Genomic DNA, 27,936 nt, shown 5'->3' on the forward strand with positions numbered 1-27,936 from the left:
TTCCTTCCAATGCAATACAAGAGTATGCGTAAAAGAAATCAGTGCAAAAGAAAAAAAAAAAAAAGTTGACCCATTGCCAATGATTATTTTTTTAACCTAACAGAATATAAAGTTTTTGGACAGTGATGTAACAAAAAACATGAACATTTGCAACCTCAATATTTCTTTAAAAAAAAAAAAATGTTTTACAGCACAGTTGTCATACAGACTGCCTGGGTAGGGCTCTTGTGCTATAACGATTTGCACACTTTTTTTTTATAACATGACCCCCACAACTGCAATAAGGGATGTTACAGGGTTCAACACTAGTTCAAATTATGTTAATTCAAACGTATTAGACAAATTACAAAAAAATAAAAAAAGACTGAATCAAGTGGTCTGAATTCTCTAAAGAAACGCCTCTACAGCAAATGTAGTCTCCACCCCCACTCCTATACTACTTTGGTATATTCAAACATCATGGTTAAACACGATTGCCCCATCTCAAACAATGATGAATACTACTTAAAATCAGACTGAACTCTGCTCCAAGGCTTGTGTTGGCCTTCATTTTTCAATTTACTCTTGTCTGAGTAAACTATACCTGCAATTGTAATGGCTACAGGATCCTCTGAAACTGGAACAGGCCCCTCTTTAACGTCAACCTGTTTTTCAGGGACTAGATGAGATGTGGTGATAGGTGGGGCATACTTAGTTTCAACATAGACTGCAGGCGTGGATGCAGATGACTTGGAATTGTGAAAAAGACTAGCCCATGACTTAGCAGGCTGATTAATGGATGCCGATCCAGCTGCAGCTCCTGCTGCCTCAGCAACAGATGTCTCCTCTTGACTGGCTATCTCTGAGCAAGTGCTGTCTGCACTGTGTGATTCAAATCCATTGGCAGTGGTCCCTTCTTCAGGACATTCAAGTGTCTGGCCATAGGTAACTTCTTGATTTTCAGTAGTATCAGTAACAGCATAAGACTGTACATTCGTCCTTTCTATACATTCCCTTTCACTCTCTGCAGGGATGCAAGATTGTTCGGAATTTAAAACACTGTTTAAGTCGGGCTGCTCAGCAGTCCTGGTATTGTCTAGTGCATTAGAAACTGAAGCATCATCAGACAGAGCTTCATTGAAGTCCAGAGAGTTTTCTGGTGAATTACAAGTCCGAGGAGAAACTGAGGATGCTAGCACATCAGTTGTGAAATCCAAATCCTCTGTGCTTATACTGTTTAGCCCTGACAAACCAACATGACCATTGACAAGGGTCTCTGTAGGGCCACCATCAGTAGCACCTTCCAAGTAACTGTAGTATCCAGGAGGCCTTTTTTTCTTCTTTTTGCGCTCCCTCTGTCCTAAACTACCTGTCCCGTCATTATCAGGATTCGAGCTACTATCCAAAGAAAGGGCATGCTCTGTGAACTGGCAGTCTATAGGCTCATAGTTATCATCAAGAAGGTCGTCATCATGGTTCTTCTGTGTTGGTGTACAACCAAGAATGAATTCTGGTGCCTGGGGGTTCAGAGTACTTGAAATACTGTAGTCTGTGTTATTCAGCAAGGAAACATCAGTATTAATGAATTCAGTCACACCAAACTCTATTCTCTGGTAATCGTCATCCCCTAGAGGGGGGAAAAAGGAAAAATATTAGAATCCAGTAGATTTTCAAGGAATAAAATACATTTAAACAATAAAGGCAGAGATTTGGTGCAGAAAGAAAATTGTTTGGCAAGTAGGCACAGAACACATGTAACACGGGTAAGCCTGCTCTACTTTGCCAATGTATCATGCAATCACTTAAAGGAAACTGACTCCACAAATGCATACAATGCACAATAACACCTTTCCAACAACAATAGTAGGTCAGATTCATTTAACTTCTTTAAAAAATATGTACAGTGAATGAGCCACCTCCATGTTATCAATAACCTTTAATCGTAACCATTTATTAGAACACCATTATCTAAATGATTACAACTGGCAACATTTACCTTTTTTAAAGTATAAAATGATGCATGCTGCAGGAGTGGCATTGAAAGTCTGCTGCATGTGGCTAAATATCCACTTAATTGAAGGGGGTAAGCAAGGACTAGTACTAGGTGCTGCTTCAATCATGGGCAGCAACACAAAAACAGAAAAAAGACTATTAAGCCACAAGTCAGAAAACGGTAAGGTTAACAACTAAGTCTGTGGAAAAAAGCTGTACACAGATTTGGAAAATATGTCAGAGAAAGTGCTACAATAGACAGGAACAATACTTACCGAACAGAGCTGGTAAAAACACACCATACTGCTACCAAAGAAGGATAATTTAGAGTTGCCAAAAAAAAAAAAAAAAGTTACAAAAAGTTTTAAAAAAAAAGTGGTGTCCTTGACCACCAAGCTAAAAGAGTACCCAAAGCAGATCAAAAATAAAGAAAAAAGGTCTAGTCAACTACTTTAAAGGAAAGTCTTTAAAAATGTTAAATATATTTGGCTGCGTATTATAGGTAGGAATGTCATGAAAATTCCAACTTCTAGAAGACGAGGTATGCTTATTTTTGTCTTAAACTTAGGTGTCAAGGATAGTTGTGTCACAGAATCACATGATGGGGCAACATACATGTCAAATGTTACTCAGTTCAAGTATCACACACACAACTTTCTCCTGAAAGCTACTATAGAATAAGGAGCAGTGTCAAAACAGTTCTTTCTTGCAAAAGGACATTACTATGAGTAATTCATTCAGATATCTTTCATTTACTATCTCTAGGACTGTCACCAGTTCACGATGACTTGACAGTGAAAATTTTAAGTAGGTTTTTGTGGAATTGTTCAATTACCCATCAACACCTCCAGATTCGGGGATGGACTGCAATCCTCATCCACCTCAATTATGAGGGACAGCTCCCAGTACAATTCTATTTCAGGACCGGAGGCTCCGATTATGGTTCTCTTTACTAATTTAACAGCAGCAAATTAACATTATAAGTACACATCCCAAGATGCTTTGCCCAACGACCCCACCAATCATGGCCCAAAAGACCCATCTCAAATACAATAGTCACCATCTCTAGTGCCTTTTTCTTTGCTACTCAGTAGTCGAGTTAAGTGCCTACTATTCTATTCACTATAAGGTGCTACTCTTTTTGGTATATATTGATTGTGGTTTTCAAATGGCAACGTTAAGCATTGTTTGATGCTTACTGTGCTTATGACTGACTGCATACACTCCACAGATTTTATTTTTCCCCATGTAGTCTTGTGTTAGTGGCCACACGCTGCAGCTGTAGCCGGTTGCGCAGACCCCTTTTGGTCTGTCGCCCTGTTTGTCCTTTTGCTTTCTTTCCCCTTAAAGTCCCCTTCTACCTCATTTATTTTTTTGACCTCTTCCATATGGTGCCTTTCACTAATTTGTGCCAATTTTCTGCAGGAGCTGTGGAACGTGTGCTCAGCCCAATTGGGCTACATTTCTGCGGTCCACACAAAGTCCTTGTAGGACGTTGGCTCCGTATGCACGATTTCAAAGTAAGGAAGAGTATGCACAGAGTCCAAGGGTTCCCCTTAGAGGTAAGATAGTGGCAAAAAGAGATAATACTAATGCTCTATTTTGTGGTAGTGTGGTCGAGCAGTAGGCTTATCAAAGGAGTAGTGTTAAGCATTTGTTGTACATACACACAGGCAATAAATGAGGAACAAACACTCAGAAACAATTCCAGGCCAATAGGTTTTTGTTATAGATTTATTTTAAGAACCACAGGTTCAAATTCTACATGTAATATCTCATTTGAAAGGTATAGCAGGTAAGTACTTTAGGAACTTTGAATAATTACAGTAGCATATATACTTTTCACATAAAACACAAATAGCTGTTTTAAAAGTGGACAGTGCAATTTTCACAGTTCCTGGGGGAGGTAAAGTATTGTTAGGTTTTGCAGGTAAGTAAACCACCTACGGGGTTAAGATTGGGGTCCAAGGTAGACCACCGTTGGGGGTTCAGAGCAACCCCAAGGTCACCACACCAGCAGCTCAGGGCCGGTCAGGTGCAGAGTTCAAAGTGGTGCCCAAAACGCATAGGCTTCAATGGAGAGAAGGGGGTGCCCCGGTTCCGGTCTGCCAGCAGGTAAGTACCCGCGTCTTCGGAGGGCAGACCAGGGGGGTTTTGTAGGGCACCGGGGGGGACACAAGTCCACACAAAAAGTACACCCTCAGCAGCGCGGGGGCGGCCGGGTGCAGTGTAGAAACAAGCGTCGGGTTTCCAATGGGAGTCAATGGGAGACCAAGGGGTCTCTTCAGCGGTGCAGGCAGGCAAGGGGGAGGCTCCTCGGGGTAGCCACCACCTGGGCAAGGGAGAGGGAGAGGGCCTCCTGGGGGTCACTCCTGCACTGGAGTTCCGATCCTTCAGGTGCTGGGGGCTGCGGGTGCAGGGTCTTTTCCAGCCGTCGGGATGTTAGAGTCAGGCAGTCGCGGTCAGGGGGAGCCTCGGGATTCCCCCTGCAGGCGTCGCTGTGGGGGCTCAGGGGGGACAACTTTGGTTACTCACGGTCTTGGAGTCGCCGGAGGGTCCTCCCTGAGGTGTTGGTTCTCCACCAGTCGAGTCGGGGTCGCCGGGTGCAGTGTTGCAAGTCTCACGCTTCTTGCGGGGATTGTAGGGGTCTTTAAATCTGCTCCTCTGAAACAAAGTTGCAGTCTTTTTGGAACAGGGCCGCTGTCCTCGGGAGTTTCTAGTCTTTCTTGAAGCAGGGCAGTCCTCTGAGGATTCAGAGGTCGCTGGTCCTGGGGAAAGCGTCGCTGGAGCAGGTTTCTTTGGAAGGCAGGAGACAGGCCGGTAGGACTGGGGCCAAAGCAGTTGGTGTCTTCTTTCTTCTTCTGCAGGGGTTTTCAGCTCAGCAGTCCTCTTCTTCTTGTAAGTTGCAGGAATCTGAGTTCCTAGGTTCTGGGGAGCCCCTAAATACTGAATTTAGGGGTGTGTTTAGGTCTGGGAGGGCAGTAGCCAATGGCTACTAGCCCTGAGGGTGGGTACACCCTCTTTGTGCCTCCTCCCTGCGGGGAGGGGGGCACATCCCTATTCCTATTGGGGGAATCCTCCTTCTACAAGATGGAGGATTTCTAAAAGTCAGTCACCTCAGCTCAGGACACCTTAGGGGCTGTCCTGACTGGCCAGTGACGACTCCTTGTTTTTCTCATTATCTCTCCTGGACCTGCCACCAAAAGTGGGGGCTGGGTCCAGGGGGGGCGGGCATCTCCACTAGCTAGAGTTCCCTGGGGCATTGTAACACAAAGCTTGAGCCTTTGAAGCTCACTGCTAGGTGTTACAGTTCCTGCAGGGGGGAGGTGTGAAGCACCTCCACCCAGAGCAGGCTTTGTTTCGGTCCTCAGAGAGCACAAAGGCTCTCACCGCATGGGGTCAGAAACTCGTCTCTCAGCAGCAGGCTGGCAGAGACCAGTCAGTCCTGCACTGAACAATTGGGTAAAATACAGGGGGCATCTCTAAGATGCCCTCTGTGTGCATTTTTTAATAAATCCAACACTGGCATCAGTGTGGGTTTATTATTCTGAGAAGTTTGACACTAAACTTCCCAGTATTCAGTGTAGCCATTATGGAGCTGTGGAGTTCGTTTTTGACAGACTCCCAGACCATATACTCTTATGGCTACCCAGCACTTACAATGTCTAAGGTTTTGCTTAAACACTGTAGGGGCATAGTGCTCCTGCACATATGCCCTCACCTGTGGTATAGTGCACCCTGCCTTAGGGCTGTAAGGCCTGCTAGAGGGGTGACTTACCCATGCCACAGGCAGTGTGAGGTTGGCATGGCACCCTGAGGGGAGTGCCATGTCGACTTAGTCAATTTCTCCCCACCAGCACACACAAGCTGGCAAGCAGTGTGTCTTTGCTGAGTGAGGGGTCCCTAGGGTGGCATAAGTCATGCTGCAGCCCTTAGAGACCTTCCCTGGCATCAGGGCCCTTGGTACCAGGGGTACCAGTTACAAGGGACTTACCTGGGTGCCAGGGTTGTGCCAATTGTGGAGACAATGGTACATTTTAGGTGAAAGAACACTGGTGCTGGGGCCTGGTTAGCAGGGTCCCAGCACACTTCTTAGTCAAGTCAGCATCAATATCAGGCAAAAAGTGGGGGGTAACTGCAACAGGGAGCCATTTCTTTACAGTCCTCTTTCCAGCTCTCTGCTGAAGCACGGAGTTAACGCTTGGTAGCGCACATCTTCAATCCTGGAATCAGCGTGGATGTACACCTCTTTCACAGGCTGCAATAAATCAAGACTGATTGTTAAAGAACAGAGTGCATGCTGTACATAACTGTTTTCCTTTCGCTCCTTTGATACCCTCGACTGCAGAGTTGATGTGGGCTGCAATCAACCCTCTTACAGTTCTGGCTGAGGAGCTTTGGCCTTGAGGCCAGTAATTGTAGGCGTTTACACTTGGGGTGCACTCCCCCTTCTGTTATCCCATTAGGGCAGTCTTGGCATTCTATCGTTGGGGCTCTCATCATGTCTGACTGGGAACCTTTTGAAGATGAAGCGTATGAGCAGTACTATTTCTCCGAGGAAAGGGAGCCAGCAGATGGATAGCAACCTAGTGTAGGCACAGTCTTAACAGGACCTTGATACTTTGATGCCACGATTAGTTAACAAGGCCCTAGCTGCTGCTTTTAAGGCTACCACTCTCCAGTTAGCGACAGGGGTTTGATCAGTTGGTGGTGGCAATTAATGCCTTCTCTCTGGTTTGGTTGAACATTCTGAATTATGCCTTTTTTCTTTATGATCTAGAGGGTGGCAACTCAAACCAAGCGCTATGCAGCAGAACTGGTTTTAGATACGTCAGTGTGGAAGGCCCAAGCCTGGTTCCCAGGACTTCTGGAACTGGCCTGCAACTCTCTCCTTTCCTGGTCCCAGGAGATGCTCCATGGCCCTCAGAGGGAACTACATCTGATGGTAGTATTGCAGCAATTGTCCCCAATGGCTTGGAGGTTTTCCGGCAACAGTGGTGTTTGCCAGTATTTTCGGACAGGTCTGAAGAATTTATTAATCAAGCGTGGGTCCCCTCTACGAGGAAGCAGTATTGATTAGCACAGAAATGCTTGATGGGTTGGTGCTCGAAATGGCACGTGGATCCTGTAGCAGCAGAAATATCTGACAGAAATTTACTGTCACAGAAAGCAGCAGAAGGCATGTCTGGCATGTCAGTAAACAATTTTCGTTTGGCAATTTCAGCAGGCCATAGGCAGGTAGGTAAGATATCATTTTAGGAATTGGGTCCCTAATCCGGTCTGGCGTTAATGACATTTTGTTTTTATTAAACTTTCTCTCTCTCTATCGGCTGGCTTTACTGTGAGTGATCACTTTCTGCTCTTCCACAAGGAGCATATTCGCACACAAAGTTTTGTTCAGTGCCATGACCCATAGTGACAATCAGTGGCATTACGAAACTGGAGGGGGCCCCTTTGCAAAGAACTAGACTCACTGAGGGCAGGTGCTGTGCTGAAGAGGCCCCTGGAGGAGACTGTGGGGCCTTTGTTACACCACTGGCACTGGTGTGCTTTTGGAGATCAAAAACTTATTGTTTTTGCCAGTGTTTGTTACAATGGTGGGGGTCTGGCAGTTCCCACAACAATAAAGTGTTACAAAAGCCATGTCAAAACAAGACCTGCATTGACAAAGCTAAGAGACTCATAAATATGCCAGATCGGTTGGCTTTGTCAGTGCTTGTTTATTTTCATGCGTCCCATAATGGGAAATGGTTACCCTGATTTCCATTAGGAATAGTTTGGGGGAATACTAGCATGCGTCAACACATTTTACTAAATGAGGCTTCAAAGTAGCACCTAAAATGTCATGGTAACGAAACATTTCTTTCCTAGTTGCAGTTTTTCTGAACATTTTATTTTACAAGCAAAGAATCCTCACTCTTCCTTACAAGCTTCTGCAAACATTTGCATCTAATCGTAGCATTCTGGGAGCATTATACTTAGCCTCATATTGTTAAGCTTTTCTAACATGTGGATACTTTTTTTTTTTTTTACTGGAACCACGGTCAGTAATGCAGTGTGACCGTAAAACATTTATTTACAGTGCTCACCCTAATAATGAAGGCTTTCCATTAATGAACCATAAATACAAGTTCGAACAGCATTAACATATGGACACATTAACTCAACTGCAGACAGTTCCCCTTTCAGTAAACTGGCAGCCAAAGGGTTTGTGCTGCAGAGGGTTGGGCCTACTTGTCCCAAGGACAAAATAAACATGAAAACTTATGGCCCTTGACCCCAAACAAGATGTCCCAGGAATCAGGCGATAGGAATTCCACACCCCTGGTATTATCAAGCATTCGTTTTGACTGAAAAACTGTGTGTGGTCAAATGTCTAAAAGCCTACAAGGCTAGTACTGTTCTAAGAAATCATCCACTGGGCCGGTTGTGAATTTCTCAGCAAATTCCCTTTAAACCGCTTTCAGCAGCCATTATAGCTAGATGGCTGAGATTTGAAATGATGGAGGCCGGGATTGAAATATAAGTGTTTGTTGCTCATTCTGACGGCGGTGCTATGGCCTTTGTGTTGGGCTCTACTATTCAAGATATTATGAAAAATGGCAGATTGGTCCTCAGATTCTAACTCAGATGGTTTTACTATAAACCTGTGGTGGATATTGCTTCAGTGGTGTTTAATCAGCTTTAAAACTAGCATAACAAGAGTCACTGGTCCAGAACTAGAATAAAAAAATGTGTTCGTAGTCGCACCAAGAATTTTCAGTTTTATTAAGGACACAGCAGCACGGATTATCCCACCCAGGAATGTAGGTTCTCGTAATACGATGTATATAAAATGTTATTGGCTTTTAGGTTTCTAGATCCTTTAAATGATATTTGAAGTCAAACAGGGTTTTTCTTTACCCCACCCATACTCTACATTTTAGTTCCAGTAATAAACCAATGTGCCAATCATTTATTTTTATTAGGTTCTGATAACAAGACTGAGTGAGAAGTACAGACTTTGTTTTTCCCTTACTGGGGCTTTGAAATTCCTTGAAGGTTGAGCTGTTTTTCTGGAAAGATCACATCTATTAGACATAGCATCTTTTGGCATGGTTTACTTTAGACTTTTGCTTTCTGACCTGTTTTGACTGTGTGCTGAACTTGGTTTTGCTGGCTTTAGGACTCTGCAGAGTGCCACCGCAATCCAGTGCTAAACCTTATCTGCTCTGTGTCTAAAACATAGCAACAATGGCTTCTCCACGATCGGCATGTTTGACTTACTAGTAAGTCCATAGTAAAGTGCACTGTGTGCGCCCAGGCCCTTCAAGTCAAATGATGCTAGTGGACCTGCAGCACTGGTTGTGCCACCCACTAATGCAGCCTTTCAAACATGCCTCAGGCCTGCCACTGCAGAGCCTGCGTGTTCAGTTTAAACTGCCATTTCGACTTGGCAAGTGTTGCCAAGCCAAAACCTTCCTTTTTATTACATGTAAGACACCCCTAAGGTAGGTCTTGGATAGCCCCAAGGGCAGGGTGCAGAGTATTTTAAAAAGTGGAACATGTACTCTTAAGTTTAACATGTCCAGGTGGTGAAAAATTTAGAGTTTTTCACTATTGCAAGGAGTATCTCTCCCATAGGCTAGTATGAGGACTGTCTTAAAACATTGTTTAAGTGTAATTTTCAATTGGGAAGAGATGGAAAAATTGAGTTTGGGGTCTCTAGATCGCAATTTAAAAACCTCTTTTGATAATGGTTTTCAAAACTGCAGGTCAGAAAATGGTGCTTTAGTAAAGTTGGTATTTTCTTACTTTAGCCATCCTGGGTCTTAGCCTGCTTCCAATCCACATCTGCTCTGTGTAAGGTTAGGTGGCAGCTACCTTTGTGCATTCCATCCAGACAGCCATAAATACAGGAAACTCAACTGCCCCTGCATTCCATCTGCATACTGATGGGTCTTCCTGAGCAAGAAGGGTGGAGGGATCTCACACTTCAAAGGTAGTGACCTGAGCCAACACAAGGGACAGATAACTCCCCACAGACCTCCTGGCAGACAGAAATGGGCTGAAAGGGAAGCTGGGCACTTAAAAATCACTAAGTCTCCCCCACTTCCAAGGCACATTCAAGTACAAGTACTGGGCCTGTGACACCAAATCGTCAGAACACTTCTGGACTCTGAACATTCTACCAGGAAGAAGGACTGCAGTGTTGTCAGGAACTGCCACTTTGCCATTTCCTCTGCTGTGTTGACCTGCTGCCTGCTACTTCTTGCCTGGGAGTGAGAGGAGCGTATCTAACTCCCTAAATCCTGCAATCAAAAGTGACTTCAAGGGCCTGACTGAGCATGCCTCCAGTTTCTCAAGTCTCAGACACAGCAAAGACACCTGCATCTTGCTACCATAACTTGGGTTCCTCTGCTGTGAGTCCTGCTCTGTCAAGTGGTGCAACATCCAGTCCTAGGCCCTTGGAGGCGAGTGTGGTGGTGCAACATAAGAAATGCTGCAACACTGGCACGTCACTTGGAACAGACGCATCCTACTGCAGAAACACCACTACCCCCACCAAAGCCACGGACACCGCTCGCTGACTCTGCAATGACTCCAACTTACTACGCACCCCCAGCTTGGCCAAGCAGCACCGACGCATTGGAACCAGTACTCATCACTTCTGGACATCGACGCATTCGCGACATTGCCCGATGAGGAAACAACGCATCAACCGTAAGCACGTCGCAACCCCCTACTCTGGATCAGCGCATAATCACCAAGCCTCGGCGTAACAAAGGTACTATTATTGGATCTGCATGACTCCTGTACCCGGCCCGTGCTCCATCGCAGTCGGACTGCACTTTTGGGTTTGCGTTGGTCCAGAGTGACCAGATAGTGCCTGTTGAAGCTATTATCTTAAGCACTGCATTTTGATTTAATTTTTTTAAATTCATAACTCAGTGTGTGTTGGATTTTTGTCATTATGTATTTTTTTTTGCCTCCGATAAATATCAGCTATTTTTCTACACTGGTGTGGAGTCCTTTTGTGGTGTTTTCACTGTGCTACTGTGTGTTCACACAAATACTTTACACATTGTCTCTTAAGTTTAGCCTGACTGCTCTGTGCCAAGCTAACACAAGGCGAGCACAGGTAAACATTTAGTGTGTATCTTACTTGCCTAGAATTGTGGTCCCTACTTGGACAGAGTGCAAACCTCTGTCAACTAGAGACCTGATTTCTAACACCCATTTGAAGTTTTGGACGTCTCCAGGATTACGTTCATTATTGAAGCTAATTTGGACTGAAATAGTGCAAAAAGGCAGTAGAGATAAAACCTACTGGGCCATGATTGGTGTGGCTGTTTGTCAAGGTATTTTGGGATGTGTACTTATTTTATACTGTTTTCATTGGTTGCTTTTAAACGAGCAGTAAAGAGGGAGAGGCATTATCCTCACCATGTCCTTAATAGAATTGATAAATCTTGGCATGAATGCTAGCAGCTTTTTTATTCCCCCCCACTCCCGAGGCTTCTTTGAACTCCTCTTCAAAAACTTAGTTACTTAGTAGTCTCAAGTATGGGCTGTCACAAGGTAATGTGCTGAATGCCCTTTCCTTGGCACTTGAATACACTTTATAAATGACTTGTGCTTAGATCCATGGTAAACAGTGATGAGAAACTCCCCTACCACTCCCATCAAGTAGTAAGTCAACTGTCTTAGTGCCTTGAGCTGGAATACTTGACTATACATGGAAAGGTCATCAGCACCTAAGTTTGAAACATGTGGCTTTGTAAGTGCTTCTCCTATTTCCCAGTCTTTCATGTAGAGCATTTACTCTGTGTGCAGCGTTTCCACAAGCACTCCATTCCAAACCAGACAGCGGAAATATTTTTTTTGAGGTGGATATTATTCAAAGCATGTCTGACATGCTGCAAAGATGTGGCCAGATTTTGATCCATTAACATTAAACATTCTTCCAGATATCCACTAAGGTCCAGCATTATGAACTGGCAAAATTTTGCAGATAATAAGTTGCTTGTCATCAGCCCGAGAACGACACTATGAAATTGCATTATATATCCAAAAAAGGAAGCCAGATACACTTTAAATAAATCCAGCATAATAGCATGTTTTTTACCAGTACTAAGGTAAAGGAGACCCTTCTTCAAAATTCGATACTGCTTCACTTTCTATGCTCCGTCCTACAAAACCCCATTTAAAGGAGAGTGGGTGGCCCCCTCAGCTCTGTTGATAGCCTGTAACAAAACATTTGATCAGGTTGAAGGACAGAGATTTAGTCTTACAAGTAGAGTAGTACACTCCTGATCACTGGACCATTGTTCAGATTGGCAGGAGTGTCTCAATCCCTTTTACCACGCTGAAATCTTGATTAATTTGGGATGCACAGTAATGGACAGTGAAAACAAATGCTCAAAACTGTCCAATAACTACCTTTTGAATCATTTTGTCAATGTCTGGTAGCAAAATTAACTAAAATTTCAAGTCCAAGTTGGGTTTCTTCATCGGTGGAGTTACCAACTGGCATCACATAAAAGGCCACAAGAAGAAGAACCCTCTTCATACCTGGCAGAGAACTTAACGACTTCGGATGGACTGCACCAAACCAGAACCCAAAACGCCTGGAAACAAAAAAAACACTGAAAAACAGTAACCAGAATTCAAGTCTTAACCATTATACTCTCTGGATCTGGAACAACTCCCAGGGGAAAGAATACATTTGCAATCTATAGGAGAGGGAGCTATGTGCATAAAGACCATAAATACAAAGAAACCTGCAAGTCTGTGATTTTACTCTGTTTTGAATAACCTCCTTTGCCCCAAGAACATCCAACCACTAACCTCAGAAATCCAGCATCATCATGCTGAAAGATGGTATGCACTGACAAGTGCAGTTTAATGCCCTGAAATTATTATAATCTTTTGTAACTCAAGCCCACGGTTAAAGAGGTTTACCAACTTTTCTCAGGAGACAAAAAAACCAAAGTAGTCATCCCGACACAAAGAAAAAATTAACTGGCTGCTGGAGGTATGGGCCTAAGAGTCAGCAGAACAAGAAAGGAACAGGCTTCAGTCAACCCTTGGAAATGCTATTATACGATTAAAATGAACCGTTCGTGAAATATCCAAGTTATTAAACAGCATGCAGTTAAGCCACAGTCACACGAAGAAAGGCAGTCCCGATTTTTTACAAAAGATGGACACCTTAATAAAAAGCAGCATATAAAAATTGTAGTGCAAAATACAGCATGGTATGCTTGCTGAGAGCTTTAACTCAAAAGTGCTGGAATCTTGTACTAGCCAAAACAACAAGAGATTAAATTGTTAGTTATCGATAAACTAATCAACAACTCGACTTGAGATTAGGTATCATAGCTTGTTTGAAGGCACCCAATGAAACCAAATAAATAATGCAGTTCTGATCACACAGCAAACCGAAAGATGGGCAAATCAGAAAGAACTGGGACTCAAACAGCAATTACTTACCATCGCTGAGTTCACTTGAAGGTTCATTACTGCACAAAATAGTTTCATTGTATGGCGGGAGCTATATTAGAAAAGTAAGACATATTAGAGTCCATAAAAAAGAATTCCACTGGTACCCAAAAAAGTACTTGTTGAAACACAGACAGTTCAATTATACTGAAAATAAGAAAATGTTGATGTACGGCAATCATGTGAAGTCTACATACACCTAGGCCAGAGAGGCAATACGTCCTAACAAAATAGTGCATGTTCTTTTGCAGGTCCAATTGTTGCAGGAGAATGGTTGTGTCACCAAAAAAAAAAAACTTGATAAGTACAACAAGCATCATGTTTAGAACTGTGACCTCGGAAACACTACCTTCACTAATACTGTGAAGGAGGATAAAATTTAGGGGATTTTCTCAATGAATAATTGTTAAATTGCTGGATTTGATCAACCTAACCAATAATTTGGGTGAGGTCATGCACTCGCGAGCTACTACCTCTAGAGTTTCCTAAGACTGTTTAAAGAACATGCTATACAGAGATACATTATTTCAATATAACAACAGAAACCCAAATGCCCATGCGAACTTGGGTATTTAAGCAAACCTCATACAACAGCTCAAATGGAACTCATTCTATATATTTTTAACATAATACAGCAAAATAACTTACTTAATAGAGCGGAGAAAAAAAAAAAAAAAACACAAAAAAAAAAAAACTCATACATTTAAGGTTTCAGTCACCACAATGGTATTTTTTGCACTACATAGTGACCCCAAGTGATTTACCATAACCAAATAAAACAAGCATTTGCAATGCAATTGCTTTCGCATTTCTGCGAGTTAGAACTATTGGCATTGTAAATTGATAACTTCATTTTCTGTCCAATAAATTGGTCAACCCTGCCTCTTAATTTGGTCTTTTCCTGCAACATAATTCCAGACACATTTAGCGATAGGAAAGTTTACATGTCCCTCGCTAGGTAAAAACAAAGCTTTTTCCTCAGTGATGGAATGTTTTATAATAAGGAATGGCGCTCACTAATGTCACACCCAAGTGTTCTATAGCATCAGAGAATTTTCACGGTGCTCCTGGAAGGGAAGAAAACCCCTACTCCCCCAAGATTCCAAAAGGAAAAGCTTAGTTAACACTGTACAAGGCACTCGTGTAAAGAATAAAGTGCTTATTCGTAATTTCATAAGTAACAAATTCTCTTGTGTTTATTGCATCATTTCTTCAGTTTCATCCAACTCAGCCCAACCAACACGTGTTTCGCCATGCGACCAATCCTCGCTTTTGGTATCCACAACGCGTACACGCCAGCTTGTAGCTTTGAGACGCGGTTACACTTACGTTGCTATTGAGATAGAGAAGACAGGAGCCACACCGAGCTTTGGAGTGCTGGCGCACTACAATTTTGGAAGAACTTTGCGAGCAGACAATACGAAGAGCCTTAAAAGCTGTGGATTTTAGGATCCTTTTACATGTATTGCGGAGCCTTGATGAAGTCAAAGTGAGGATTGATCACGTGACGAAACACGTGTTGGCTGGGCTGAGTTGGATGAAACTTAAGAAATGATGCAAAACACAAGAGAATTTGTTACTTATGAAACTACGGATAAGAACTTTATTCTTTACACAAGTGCATTGGACAGTGTTGACTCAGTGTTGGAATGGTTTGCATGCATCTATTTTAAACTCATTATGTCACAGGGACAATTTCGGAAGGTAAAATGTTTGCAGAGACTGAGCCACCGTCATAGACCACACATAAAATTAGATCAAAGGAATTGGTTTCCTGTTGTGTGGAGTAATGAGGTAGGTTGTGTGTTTGTTCAGACACAAAGAGAAGTGTACCACACTGCAAACAGAAGTCAAGTCCATTCAAAGAAGGAACGGAAATCTCTAGTGGGCAGGTCTTCGGTGAATGCAGTGCAGTGGGGAGGAACAACGGAGTGAGGTTTATGGCCAAGATAAGGTCAGCAGTGGGTGGCAAAGGCAGCAATAATGAGCAATAAAGGGGGAGCTTTGTAAATTCTGACACTCCCACAAAGGAATGATGTTCTGGTTGAGGAACAGGACCAGCCAAATATGTACCCTTAGTAAGTCACAATATCACATGTGCAATGGTAATAGTTGCCTGAGACCAGCAGCAGCACGGTAAGGATGGGAGCAATGACGGGAGGGGGAAATGCGTGCGAGGAGGTCACAGATGACCAAGCAAATGTGACGAGGCCAAGCAGACAGCAAGAATGCTCCACAAATGAAAAGGGAAGCTTTGCCTAACATGAGCAGTAAGCAAAAAAATATTAATAAATCCCCCAGAGAACAGATGGGCACCACAAAGCATAATTATACAGTAGCTGGTCCCCGCTCCCAAAGAGAAAAAGAGGGATTAAGAGCCATGATAGATCACTAGCAAGGAAATGATTTTTAAATTATACTGAAATCGAGCAAATGAAATGCCTTTAAGCCCATAGAAGTATACTTAAAAGTACACACAAGGTCGTACGCTTACGCTCAATCTAAAAACATGAAGGAATGAAAAAGGTACATGGCATATTGGTTTAGGAGACAACCACGTAATATATTCTTTAAAAGTAATACAATGACACTATTGTGAAGTTATGTAATTCTGTATTTTTTATTCACAAAAATGTAGACCGTTTCAACGCTATCAGAAATTAGGTCTCTTCAGGACAGAATAACCTGAGGAAACCTACCAAGAAAAGGTAGAGATTAGGACTAAAACTACTGAATTATGGACAATGAAGTTAAAAAGTATGCAAGGCGAGAAGTAACAAACCTAGTCCTTGGGAGGATACACAGAGGAGGAAAGGTAGTGGATAAGGCTTCTCGGAACCCTGCTGGATTATTTAGCCCATATAACACGTCAAATGCTTTTCCTGACTGAGCGGTCACCTTGCTGATGTTAGCATTTTGGTCCTCTAGGCTTCATTACAAATTCTCTTGTGGGAGCACTGCCATTGTCACTTAGGGTTACTTCTGTTTTCCTCAGCAGGGTTCTTACTGCATCCTTTGAAGGACTAACACCAGGTGTGGTACTTACACTATTTTGTTCTTGATGGGAGCAGTTTTGCCTAATGTTATGTCAATGCTGCAGCAGAGGATTTCCAAGTTCTTCTAATACATGTTTTATCTGCTTAGCTCCTATGAACATATATTTTACTTAACCTAAAGCAAGCAAGACACCCGAATGATTCACTGAAAACCCAGGAACCTTTGCTGTATCAGCAACCTTTCAAAAGCTTGGCACAGATTGCAAAAAACAGGCTTTACATCTGGAACCATACCGGGGAATAATGAATAACGTTAGCACTAACTGGTCTGCAGGCTTACCAAAACTGAGAAATGAGAGCTAAATTGTCTGTCCTTTTCCCTGACCTTTCAACCCCTCTCGGCAATATCTACTACTGTACTCTTCTACATCACCCCAAAACAATGCATAGTTTAGCTCATTTACAGAGATACAGTTAAATATCCCCTCTTTCACTCATCTTTTCAAACTCCTTCCTTTCTCTTACTCAATTAGAAACAGTTTTCCTAAATCTCCTCCATTTTGAAGAGAAAAATCGAGGCACCAGAACAGTACGAAAACTATCTCAGATCAGTGGTCATTTAATTAATCTATTTAGCCTCTTTCAAGCACTGTTAACAAGATGCAAATTTGTGGGCGATAGCAATGCCTTAAAATTTAGTGCTACAGAACTTGAGTTAGACTTGGTAACTGATGACAGAAGTAAATATTATAAACCTGGTGCTAGCATCCACTGTACCTTTTGTCACTGCCTTCCCTGAATTCACTACCAATGTGATAGTGCGAAGAGTAGTTGGTAGAATAATGTGTGTCAAAGCAACTAAAAACAATGGAATACCCAGACATGTAGCTAGCAGTGCCTCACTCTGTTCCTTTAGAACTTCAATAGAGAACCCTACATTTCTGCCTTAAGTAAACGTTATTTCAATAATAAATAAACTGGTTACTGGAAGGAAAGAAAACAGAAGTCAGAATTACAAGTTAGGAGCTATCAAAAGGCATGTCTATGAATGATGCTTGCACATCTCTGGAAAATTGGGTTAATCTCATCAAGGCACGCCGCCTAAGGACAAAACTGGTGTCAATACCTCTACCCATTCAAACAGTAATGTTTAGGCCAACTCTGAGAACATACTTTGTAGCATCCTGGCCATCATATAACATTGGGCCAAAGCAGAGATACTCGCAGGATGGCAAAAATATTGAATTGCCCATTTTATCCCACAAACACATGGGTGTGCCTTACCAGAAGAAACGTTTTTTAGATCTGAGGGCTAAACTAGAATCCTGTACTGGGTTAGAATCAGTACTGGAAAGAGCAAAGCATAAAGCCTCTGGTAATATGGGCGATGTAGCAGGCCTTGGATTAGAGCCAGGTTGCATAATGACTGGGTGCCCCTTTGTGATCTTATACTCAACATGGGCCTGAAGCAGACTGCCGACGGTTTGGTCAGTGTCTATATCGGATCATAAGTCCACATCAGCAGTTCGTGTTGCCTCTGGTACAGAGGTCCCTGGCATGGTGCCAGGTGCCATCACAGGAGCAAGCCAGTCTGCACCAGGCTTTTGGTGCTGTGGGGGGAGGGGGGAGGAGGGTGATTTGCTGTCCGGATACTAACTGGAGAACCAGCAGCTCCCTGGGTCCCAAAAGGTGCACGAGAGGGAGCTAGAATCACTGATTATCTGCAGCACAGAATCTTTGAAGGCAGCTATTTGCAGCAGGGTTAAAGACGGCTACAGAAATTCAGGGTATGCAAGTATCAAGTGTGGACTTGGGTCACATTTGTATGACACAGGAAGCATGTGACCTATCTCAGCACCCTTGTGCCTCCTCACTAGACTCAGTGGTGGGGTTGAATCCCACTTTGCCTTCTTATACCTATGTCTAGGATTGGAATTACAGTAAATCTGACCAGGTAGGGGATTTTTCCACAGTTCCAGCCTCAAGATCAGAACTGTTAAGTGGGCCTGCAACTTGGCATGCAAGCGCAGGGGAGGTGATCTGTGCTTTGACAGACACCATGTTCAGCAAAGTGGAGCTCTACCTCCAACTACAGAATCACCTTTAGAGGCTTAACAGCCTACTTGCTGCACAATTTAGCGATGTGACTGCAGCCCAAGCACCAACGCACATTGAACAGATCAGTGACAAACGCCTGCTTCATGCAGTCTTTGCAAAGCCTGAATCCTGTTTTCACTAGGGACCTCCATCTACAGTACACTGTAAGATTATGTAAGCCCTCGGAAAACCCATGACAAAGTTGGATCAGAGCTCCACACCCACATCGAGTGCCACAGAGGAAAAGGAGCTGGTGTTGCACACAGGTTTGGTATTTATGTGCAGCTCTGCTTCATCACTTGCAGGTAGGTGGGGGTGGTGGTCGGCCACCATGAAGGGGCACTGTGGTGAAGGCAGGCCTCTAAAAATCCATTAGCTATTTGACTATAAAGAGTCTGTTTTTATCATGGAGAGATATTTTTAAGGCCTACTGAAGTGTATCCCGTATATGGGCTAGATTCTTATTGTTCCATGTATAAACTGTGTCTATTAAATCAAGAAAAGTTTTTTGTACAGCAGGCCAGCACCACAATGGACCCCCCTCCCCCCCAACACATCCTGAACCATTGGGCTTCTACTCCACAGAAGACGCCAGGAAACTCATGAAATCCAGTCACTCAGGGGCACCCCTGAGACCCATGCCCACATCACATTCAAGAAACTCTCCGCCAACCCAAGTGATTTGAAGAATTATAGACCCATCTCTCTGTTCCCCTTCCCAGCCAAGGTAACGGAATAGGCCATCAACATGCAACTCATTTAGTTCCTTGAAGCAAATCAAGTCCTAGATCCCTTCAAGTCTGGATTCAGGAGCAACAGCAACACCGAATCAGTTCTACTCGCAGCCACCGAGGACATCCACGCCATACTGGACCATGGAGACATGGTCCCCCTCATCCTCCTAGACATCGCCGCCACTTTCGACACAGTCTCCCACTCCACCCGACTCCACAACACCAGCATCCGCAGTAAAGCAGTGGAATGGATTTGATCCTTCCTCACAGGAAGAAACCAGTGTCAGACTCCCGCCATTCACTTCAGCACCCAAAGAAACTTGCTGAGGAGTATCCCAGGGATTCTCACTAAGCCCGACCCTCTTCAACATCTACATGTCACCGCTCACTAAAATCGTCAAACAGCACAGCCTTTAATACCATATCCTTTGCTGACGATACACAACTGATCCTTCTCCTTGACCAACAACCCATCAACAGCAAAGAGAACTTTCCACAACAGAATGAGAGCAGTCCCCGTCTGAATGGAAACCAGCTGCCTCAAACTCAACTCTGACAAGACAGATCCTTGTAATTGGCTCCACCCCCTCTGCCTGGGGCGGGTCCAGGTGGCAAACCGCCCCAACTCCACCAACCACCCACGCTACCTGGGCATCATCCTGGACTCCATGCTCTCCATGACATGCCAAGTCAATGCCGTTTCAGTCTTACTTCCACACCCTGCACCTACTTCGGAAGATTTTCAAATGGATGACCAGAGACAAGAAGGACAGTCACCCATTCACTTGTCAGCAGCAAACTGACTAAGGCAATGCACTCTACGCAGGCATCACTAAGAAGCTCCCAACAAGACAACAGAAAATCCAGAATGCAGTAGCCAGACTCATCCTGGACATCCCCTGGCACATCACAACCCACCTCAGAGACCTGCACTGGCTCCCGGGTGACAAACGTATAGGACAAGACTGTTTCAACCACCCCTGACCTTCTACACCCCCACAAGGCAACTCTGATTCTCCCAACTCCCCCTGGCTGCCATCCCCAGATTCAGGAAGAGCACATCCAGAGGCACATCCTTTGCTTATCTTGCAGCCCAGACATGGAACACTTTCCCACTCAACCTCAGACAGGCCACCTCTCTGAAGCAGTTCAGGAACGATCTCAAAACCTGGCTTTTCGAGTGAGCAGCACGTCCGCAACAGCGCCTTGAGACCCTACGGGTAATAAGTTGCGCATTAGAAGTGACTGATTAATTGAGCAGACATGCTGAACTCACATATTTGAAGGTGATAAAAGGTGACTGAATTAAAATATTTGACTAGGATCACAGAATTTGAGATTATGGTCCAGATCCAGAGCATTACAGTTAGGTAAATTAGATTACTTAAATCACTTTGTCTGGTAAAAAATTGTTTATGTTTTTTTTAGGCCTGCGCAAAGGTCTCAGTCCAATCTGGTATCTGAGGGCGTTCTTGAGCCAAGGACTATGCAGTTAAAATGATCCATTCAAAATCTCACTTATTCAGTAATGAAAATCATTCTATACCTTATACGTCTGAGCAAGTACTTTGTGCAGGTTTATAGTTACATTTTTGATACAGAGTAAGTTTACCTATATGGGTGTGCACATGTGCACCCCACATGAGGTTGGTAAGGTATATGCAGATTCTACAGTGCAATATGCTAGCTCACATGCATACACTGGGGCATATTCACAAGGTAAACCTGATTCACCCTTTTTTTTTTTTTAAGTAGATTTATACCTATGGGTAGACTTGCAAGTCTCCACCCTTCAAATCAAGGAACAGAACTTTAAAAATTAAAAAAACAAAAAAGGGTGTATAAGTATAATATGACTACTAGTAATGCTGCACACAATGTAAATCTCCGCCACAGCGGTGGTGAGCTGCCTGTGGGGAAAGAATAGGTATTATTACAGTTTACCATTTAAATATTTAATGTATTTTTTATTTAGTACAGAACGAATAAAAAGTTAGTTAACATGTAGTAAAATGTGATTAATTTTTAAGTGTAATTTCATGACATTACATTTTTAAATTTCAAATGAATTCGAATTAATCTTATATTAGTTCATATGGGATTATTCTCCATTTTCTAGCCACTGCCCCTTGCCCCTCCCACATTTACTACAGATTGAAACCTGGGAGTGCAGAGATCTGCAACCACGGCGGGGATATGTGCACAGGAAAGATAGGAAAAGCAGTGGTCTACAAGTAGATTTGCAAAGCAGAATTTTGTAGGACACATAGTACTACTTTTAACATTAAAAAATGCAGTTTGTGAATAGGCCCAAATATTTTTCACTTTTACAGTTTTGAATCCTCAAATTTAATGTGATTTCAAAAACACTCATGCTACTGTATTCTTAAAATACAGCATGGAAAACTGGATGAAGTTAAAAACTGCTGATTGTTCTCTCTCCTTCCAACCCACGATATCCTTACCCTGCATATTCTCCATGACTTACTCTGAGTGGCGTATGATCCAAGTCCCACGCTGTCTGCCCTATTCTCCATTACTGTTTCTCTGCAAATTGCTAACATTTCACACATCACAAACGTTTCTAATTCTAAACCATGCCCCTTCAAATTAAATACGTAATCCCTTCTTGTTTATCTATTCCTTAAACCAAGAAAGTGAATGAACTCACAATAACTACCACACGACCCCTATTAAATTTAAATCTAGCGTCAAATGGTTTCCTCCAGCACAGAAAACTGACCCCAAGATCTAATAACCACTTTACTAACCTTGGGTTATAAAGTGGTATACAACCCGCAGTAAAGCGTTTCAATGCCTCTTCATGGGCAGTAAGCTCTAAATAAATGCAATTACAATACTTTGTCTCGCAGAAAAGCAACTCTTGCAGCTACATGTTGGTGCAGTGCAGACAGCTGAGCTTGCGTTATTGGAATGATACTGCACTTTGAGTCATCAGAAGCAAGGCTAAAGGCCTGACCACAGTAGGTGAGTGATAAATTATAGAGCTGGTATCAGGCCACTACCGGAGTGCTAAATGAGATGGAGGCACTTGGAAAAGGGAGTATGGGAACTGAGCACTTATGCAGGTCTCCAATACACAATTGGACTGGGTGTGAGAGCATCTAACAGGTAAGAAGCAGGATGAGGACCTAGAGCAAAGAAACCCTATGGAAGGCAGGTTACATACAGGGTAAGAATCTGGTAGTGCATGTCTAATGGTATACACACAATGTGCCAGGAGACAAGGGAACCAACAAGCTTCATGCACTCCTTCCATCACTATATCCCAACATAATGCAAAGCAGCTAAAACTATCTGGCCGTCGCTTAAGTACCACCTGCCTTACGCTTGCATAGATCTTGCTGAGCCCGCATTACATCGCCAATTAACTTTTTCAGAAACGGATTGATATGCGATTGTTCCATCATCTTCCTACCAAGTCTATTTCTTGACACACAGCTAACTACGCCTAGGGATATGTTAGTGCCAATACAAAAACATGTAAAAATAAAGAAGCACACATTCATCCCACTTACACGGCCATAAATGGCTCCGATATTTTCTACACTGATAAATCAACTGAACCTTGAAGGAATTTATATCACAGTTGCATTAAGGCATTTCTTACCTCGACTGTGCAGCGTGGAGTCACAAAGAATTGATTGAACTCATCTGGGCTGAACTCTCCAAAGATGTACTGTAAAGAGAGAAAGAAGCATTTATCATGAATTGTTTAAAATGTACAAATGCCATCCGATATAAAAATATGACCGAAGACAGAGCTGCAGAGAACATAAATACCACATAGAGATAATATTGAAGGACCACTGAAATTGTGGGATTCTACAGCAGATGCAAATCATGAAAACAAATAGGGATTTTATTTATGAACTGCCTTCTGATAATTTCAGCACTTATACTTTTTAGTGTCAACTAATCCAGTTCCTAAAAAACACTGTGTGAAAAGGATTGATGCGGTCTATGGAGCTTATCCAGAGGTTACACTGTAAACGTTGCATGTCTTACATAGCACCTACTATCCCCGACGAGGCACTTGTGCTAAGTATCACACTAGCTGGAAAGCAACTTTGGAGTTAAAACAGGTAGTGTACTAGCAATATGCGCTTCTTTTTCCGTTGTGGATTAGTTGTGATATTTGTGTTAGAGATCTCATGTATTTTACTGAACTGTTTTGAAAGGGATAGACTAAACTGGAAGAGTAAAGAGAAAATATGAGATGGTTTCTGGAGTGTTAGACATGTGCACATGTTGGGTAAAACAGGGAAGAGTTCAGAAAGGAGGTTTGGGGTCCAATGTAATAAAGGTTTGGAATGATTGATGGCAACCTTTCACCTCGTGAATACATTTAAGCAAGATTGAGGTTATGATCAATTCCCTTAAATAATGCCAATATTTCTGATTAACTTTAGCTTCTAACTGATTTGGCAAAAGCGTGATGGGTAGCAGAGCAATGGGTTACCATTTATGTGGTTGAGCCATGGGAGCATAATTTCCCGAAATGGGATCCAGGAAGAAAAAAAATGTTACAAAAGGGATTGGACATGCTTTCTTAATCAACAATACTTTATAGAAGACTGGGCCTGGCAAGATCAGCAACCTCCGTGTCTGGGCTGCTTTCTTCTGTTTCAGAGTCAGTAATGTTTAAACTGAGAACTCTACAGATAGTGGTGGGTTAAGCTGCAATTCCTTACAGTTCTGGGCCGGGCCCCTATTTGGTAAGCCTGCAGACACCAAGGGGTTTGTGGGAACACCTGGCCTATGTCAGAGATCCTGAGGTTGGTGGTGCCATTACTGACCCCCCTGCCCAGCCTAAACTGTGAGATGTGAGCTAAAGTGCGCTAATGGTGGTATCCCTACCAAGAACGTCATTGTGTGAAAGACTGAGTGTGATTGCAGGAGCATCGGAAAGCAGTGTCGCCTAAGAGTACTATGTCGAGGACAACGGGCTGCTGATACCAGACACAGGACCAAGATGGGCCTGACAACAAGCCAGAGAAGCCTCTTCTGGCTGGAGCAGTTAGAGGCAGCTTTTCAATTATCAGAAACCGTCAACCTGCTTTACACATCCCACAGGGCCAAGCTCCCAAACAAGCAGCCCTTATTAAACAGTCCAGAGGATTTAAGAGCACAATCCAAAGCAACACTGCACTCTGGAGGTGATGAACATGGCTACTAAGATGAGGGGAATTTTTTTCAACTTTAAAGGGGCAAGATACTCCGGCAAGATCGCTTTGGGGAAGCCATCAGCATTCCAGCACTCAATTCAAGACGTATACCCAGTCCTGGGGAATAAAACATCCACTGCGGGCTCCAATGTGTGTAACAGATGAGAAATTAGAAGACTGGATGCGTGAATGGAGAAAGCAGGGTGCACACTTCGATGGACATGGTCAAAGTGCCAGAGGGACAAATCAGAGATGGAGGCTTGAGAGGTCCAGTCTTTCAGAGAAAATGCTGTGACAGCTATGGTACAGCTTGATGAAAACACTAGACAACCTGCAAATGATGTGGGTTCCAGCTAAAATGCCATCTGAGGTGGCTGATTTCTTGGACATTTTACCCGAGGAGTTACATGCGATACTGAAGAAATTTAGGCTTATTTCTAATCTAAAAAGCAAAAGGCGGGCCCTGGTCTAATTGTAATGGTGGTGGCCATAATAAAATCAGAGATTGCATACTCAAAGTAATTGAGTGCAAAACAGTGGCTCTAGGGAAATTTAAATAGTGTGTTTTTCCTAACTTCCAACTGTCAACATTAGTGAGAAAGAAAACTCTACTAAGAATTAGTCAAGAAGAGGATGTGAAAGGCCCCTCTACGCCGAAGCGTACCAAATGAAAACAGAGTTCACCAGGTAGTAGGGTACAGGGGGTGGGAGAGTATATCTCGCAGATAGACTTTGGACAGGCATTTAAGGATAAGTGAATATCATGACTGTGGTTGAGACCAGTGTTCTGCAACATTTGGAGAAACTGGGGAGACATGGTGGCTGCCCTCGAGAGAACGCGCCTTGAGGTAGCTTCTCTTCAGATGTGACAAAGGTTGGTTGGAGGTACAGCAGAGTAATGTTTGATTGATGATTTTCAATATTTATCATTGCTGTTCTTTCATCCCTTGCTGGTCCTAGTAGCTGTGGAGTCAAAGAGAAGGTTTTGACTAGTACAGCAGTGCTCATTTTAACTCCCTAGAAATGGTGAAATTGCTTATTACAATGCGATACTCCGTCAGCCCTGTGGGGATGCACCTAATAAATACAGTTAATCATAAGGATAGTGGGCATCCGCAGAGGTGATGTCTACTGGTTTCACTTAGCTCTTCTTACTTAACAAGGAGTCTTCATATTAGTGAGTAGTTTACTGAATCCCCGAGAAGTCCATCTGCCAAAACATCTGCACAAAAACATCAGACTTGATACAGTTCTGCGATTCACCCTAGTAAATTTCTCCTCATTTCCCCTCATCTATTCAGGGCAGCAGCAACAGGAAGGAAGGCCAGCCAGAGCCTCTTTCACTAAAGTAAGGATTACACAACATAGGAAGGCCTAGTGACATATATGCAAATGCTGTTAGCATGCTCATCACAATTTAAGGGAGAATAGCCCAAATAAAGAAATGGAGAAGTAATTGTGCTTTGTTGGCCATACTAATGTGCACAGGCCACTACACACTATTTTGTGGTGCACAAAACAAAGGCTCAGTCCATCTATTCACCCATAATCAACCAGTGTAATGGTGAACTTAAATGAAAAAGTGAACATAATTAAACACAACCTTTCTTACCCGTTGTCCCAATTCTCAATCCAGTGAAGGTCTCACCTTAAGCCAGGATAGAAGGAAATACTCAAGGATAAGGGAATAACAATAGGCAGACTTTAGTTTAGCGGAGCGATTATTTTATTTTAGATAGGATTAGGGTAACGATGGATCACCATTACAGACCTTGAGGCACCTGTAGCCTCTAAACACTTGTTAAAAGCTGCATAATTTAACATTAACATTTCAGATCTATATAGCTCCGATGATTACTACAATATTTCTGCTCATTTAAGGTACTTTTGAACATTTGGAAGAAGATCTTCAATCAAATTAATTGCATTTCTATCTCAAGTTCTCTCTGGTAACTGAAGTGATATATATATTTTTTTTAAATACCTATGCCATTGCTCAGTTGATGCTTGCTAGTTCACTGGCTGGAGAAAAGTGCTCCATCAATGGTGGAATTAATTGTTCTGTGGGTTCTATTCCGAACAAGCAGTGGCATATGGAGAGTGTGCACTAAAACTTTTTCAACCAAAATTTAGATCACATTACTTTTTTTTCCCCCTTTAAAATACTTACATTAGTTTTTATTACAAGACAGACTTTTATACGTTTACCATGTTTTATTCACTACTGATTGTGATGTGAACAATATCATGCTTTTCTTTTGATCATATAGTTCTTTTCTCTTACAACAAAGAAAGAAGAGGTGCATTTGAGAGGATATCACAAATCTTGCATAAGGTAAAAGATTATATGTCAGGATCAGAGGCTTTGATTATGCCTTCTCTCTTTTACTGAAAAACTCAGCAGCCAATCACATTAAAGTAAGCAAAACAAAGTCAATACCCATGAATACACATGGCCCAATCACTATACAGAACCTTCGTATCTAAACCATGACCTTACACATCACTTCCTTTTTCTTTGCTGCTCCGCAGCCAGATAAGTACTTCCAAATCTACTTGTTTTATATTGCTTTATGCAATTTTATTTGCATTTCCTGTCTGAATTTATCGACGTGGTTCTGCGTTCTTTATTTCTTTAATATATGCATTTCCGAATGCGTCGAGCTCGCAATCGGTCTTTCTCACACCGCCCCGCATTTGTGGCCACAATTGTGGAGTGGACTATGCTTGTCGGCACAGTTCTTTTTCAGTTTCCTTTGTGTGTGGCACGCTACGAGCACGTGTTTCTGAAGCCTTGCTCTGTCAGAATCCCGCTTGTATCGACGCGACCGCATGGAAGTTTCCCAGTTATTTATTTATTTTTAATAAATTGTATTGCTCCCTAAATGCCGTATAGCTTGAGCACAAGGTTGTATAAATCAAAATAGGTTCTGCCTAGAGTGTTGCTTTGGTCAGGCTACTTCCTCTTCACTTTATCGTCCTAAGATACCGGCCTGGTATGGTTTTTAACACTCCCCCTGTGATCTCTCTTGCTTTCCGGATTGAAAAACAAAGTTTAAAGCAAGAGAATGGCTCAATGGGACCCTTATGAGGCTAAAACAAGGTACTACATTGAAAACAAATGCAATCAGCTTGAAATGAATTTGGTTGAAGCCCTAGATTGCAGAGAGCAGCAGTCTGTTAAATACCCTAGTCGGGGCATAGGGGTCTTTTTCTGGTCAGCTCATGGATTATACTCGTACCCAAGGTTGGATGCCGGAACGTCCGGAAGAGGGCGAGGGGCGCTACACCTAAGGGTAAAGAAAAAGTGGTAGATTCCACGTCTTCCGAAGCGCATGCAGAGGCCTTTGACAAACTACGCCACAAGAGGGCTAACGAAAATTATTATAGCATGAATAAAGATTCCTTGTTTTCACCATCCTCTTCAGAGAATTCTAAGGCAGAGGAGGCTTCCTCATCAGATTC

General features: G+C 42.9%; 1 protein-coding gene across 1 annotated transcript in view; it reads right to left on the reverse strand.

Moving 5' to 3' along the window:
* The window catches only part of USP10 (ubiquitin specific peptidase 10), a 285,739-nt gene that overhangs the window by 231,945 nt on the left and 25,858 nt on the right, over nt 1-27,936 (reverse strand). Inside the window, exons 2-4 of the mRNA XM_069216238.1 lie at nt 22,914-22,982; nt 13,447-13,507; nt 584-1,606 (exon numbers count right to left, since the gene is read on the reverse strand). Coding sequence (XP_069072339.1) covers nt 584-1,606; nt 13,447-13,507; nt 22,914-22,982 — 1,153 coding nt within the window. The remainder of the gene's footprint in view (nt 1-583; nt 1,607-13,446; nt 13,508-22,913; nt 22,983-27,936) is intronic.

This window comes from Pleurodeles waltl, chromosome 12 (genome assembly GCF_031143425.1).
Source record: "Pleurodeles waltl isolate 20211129_DDA chromosome 12, aPleWal1.hap1.20221129, whole genome shotgun sequence".
Taxonomy (NCBI): Eukaryota; Metazoa; Chordata; class Amphibia; order Caudata; family Salamandridae; genus Pleurodeles; species Pleurodeles waltl.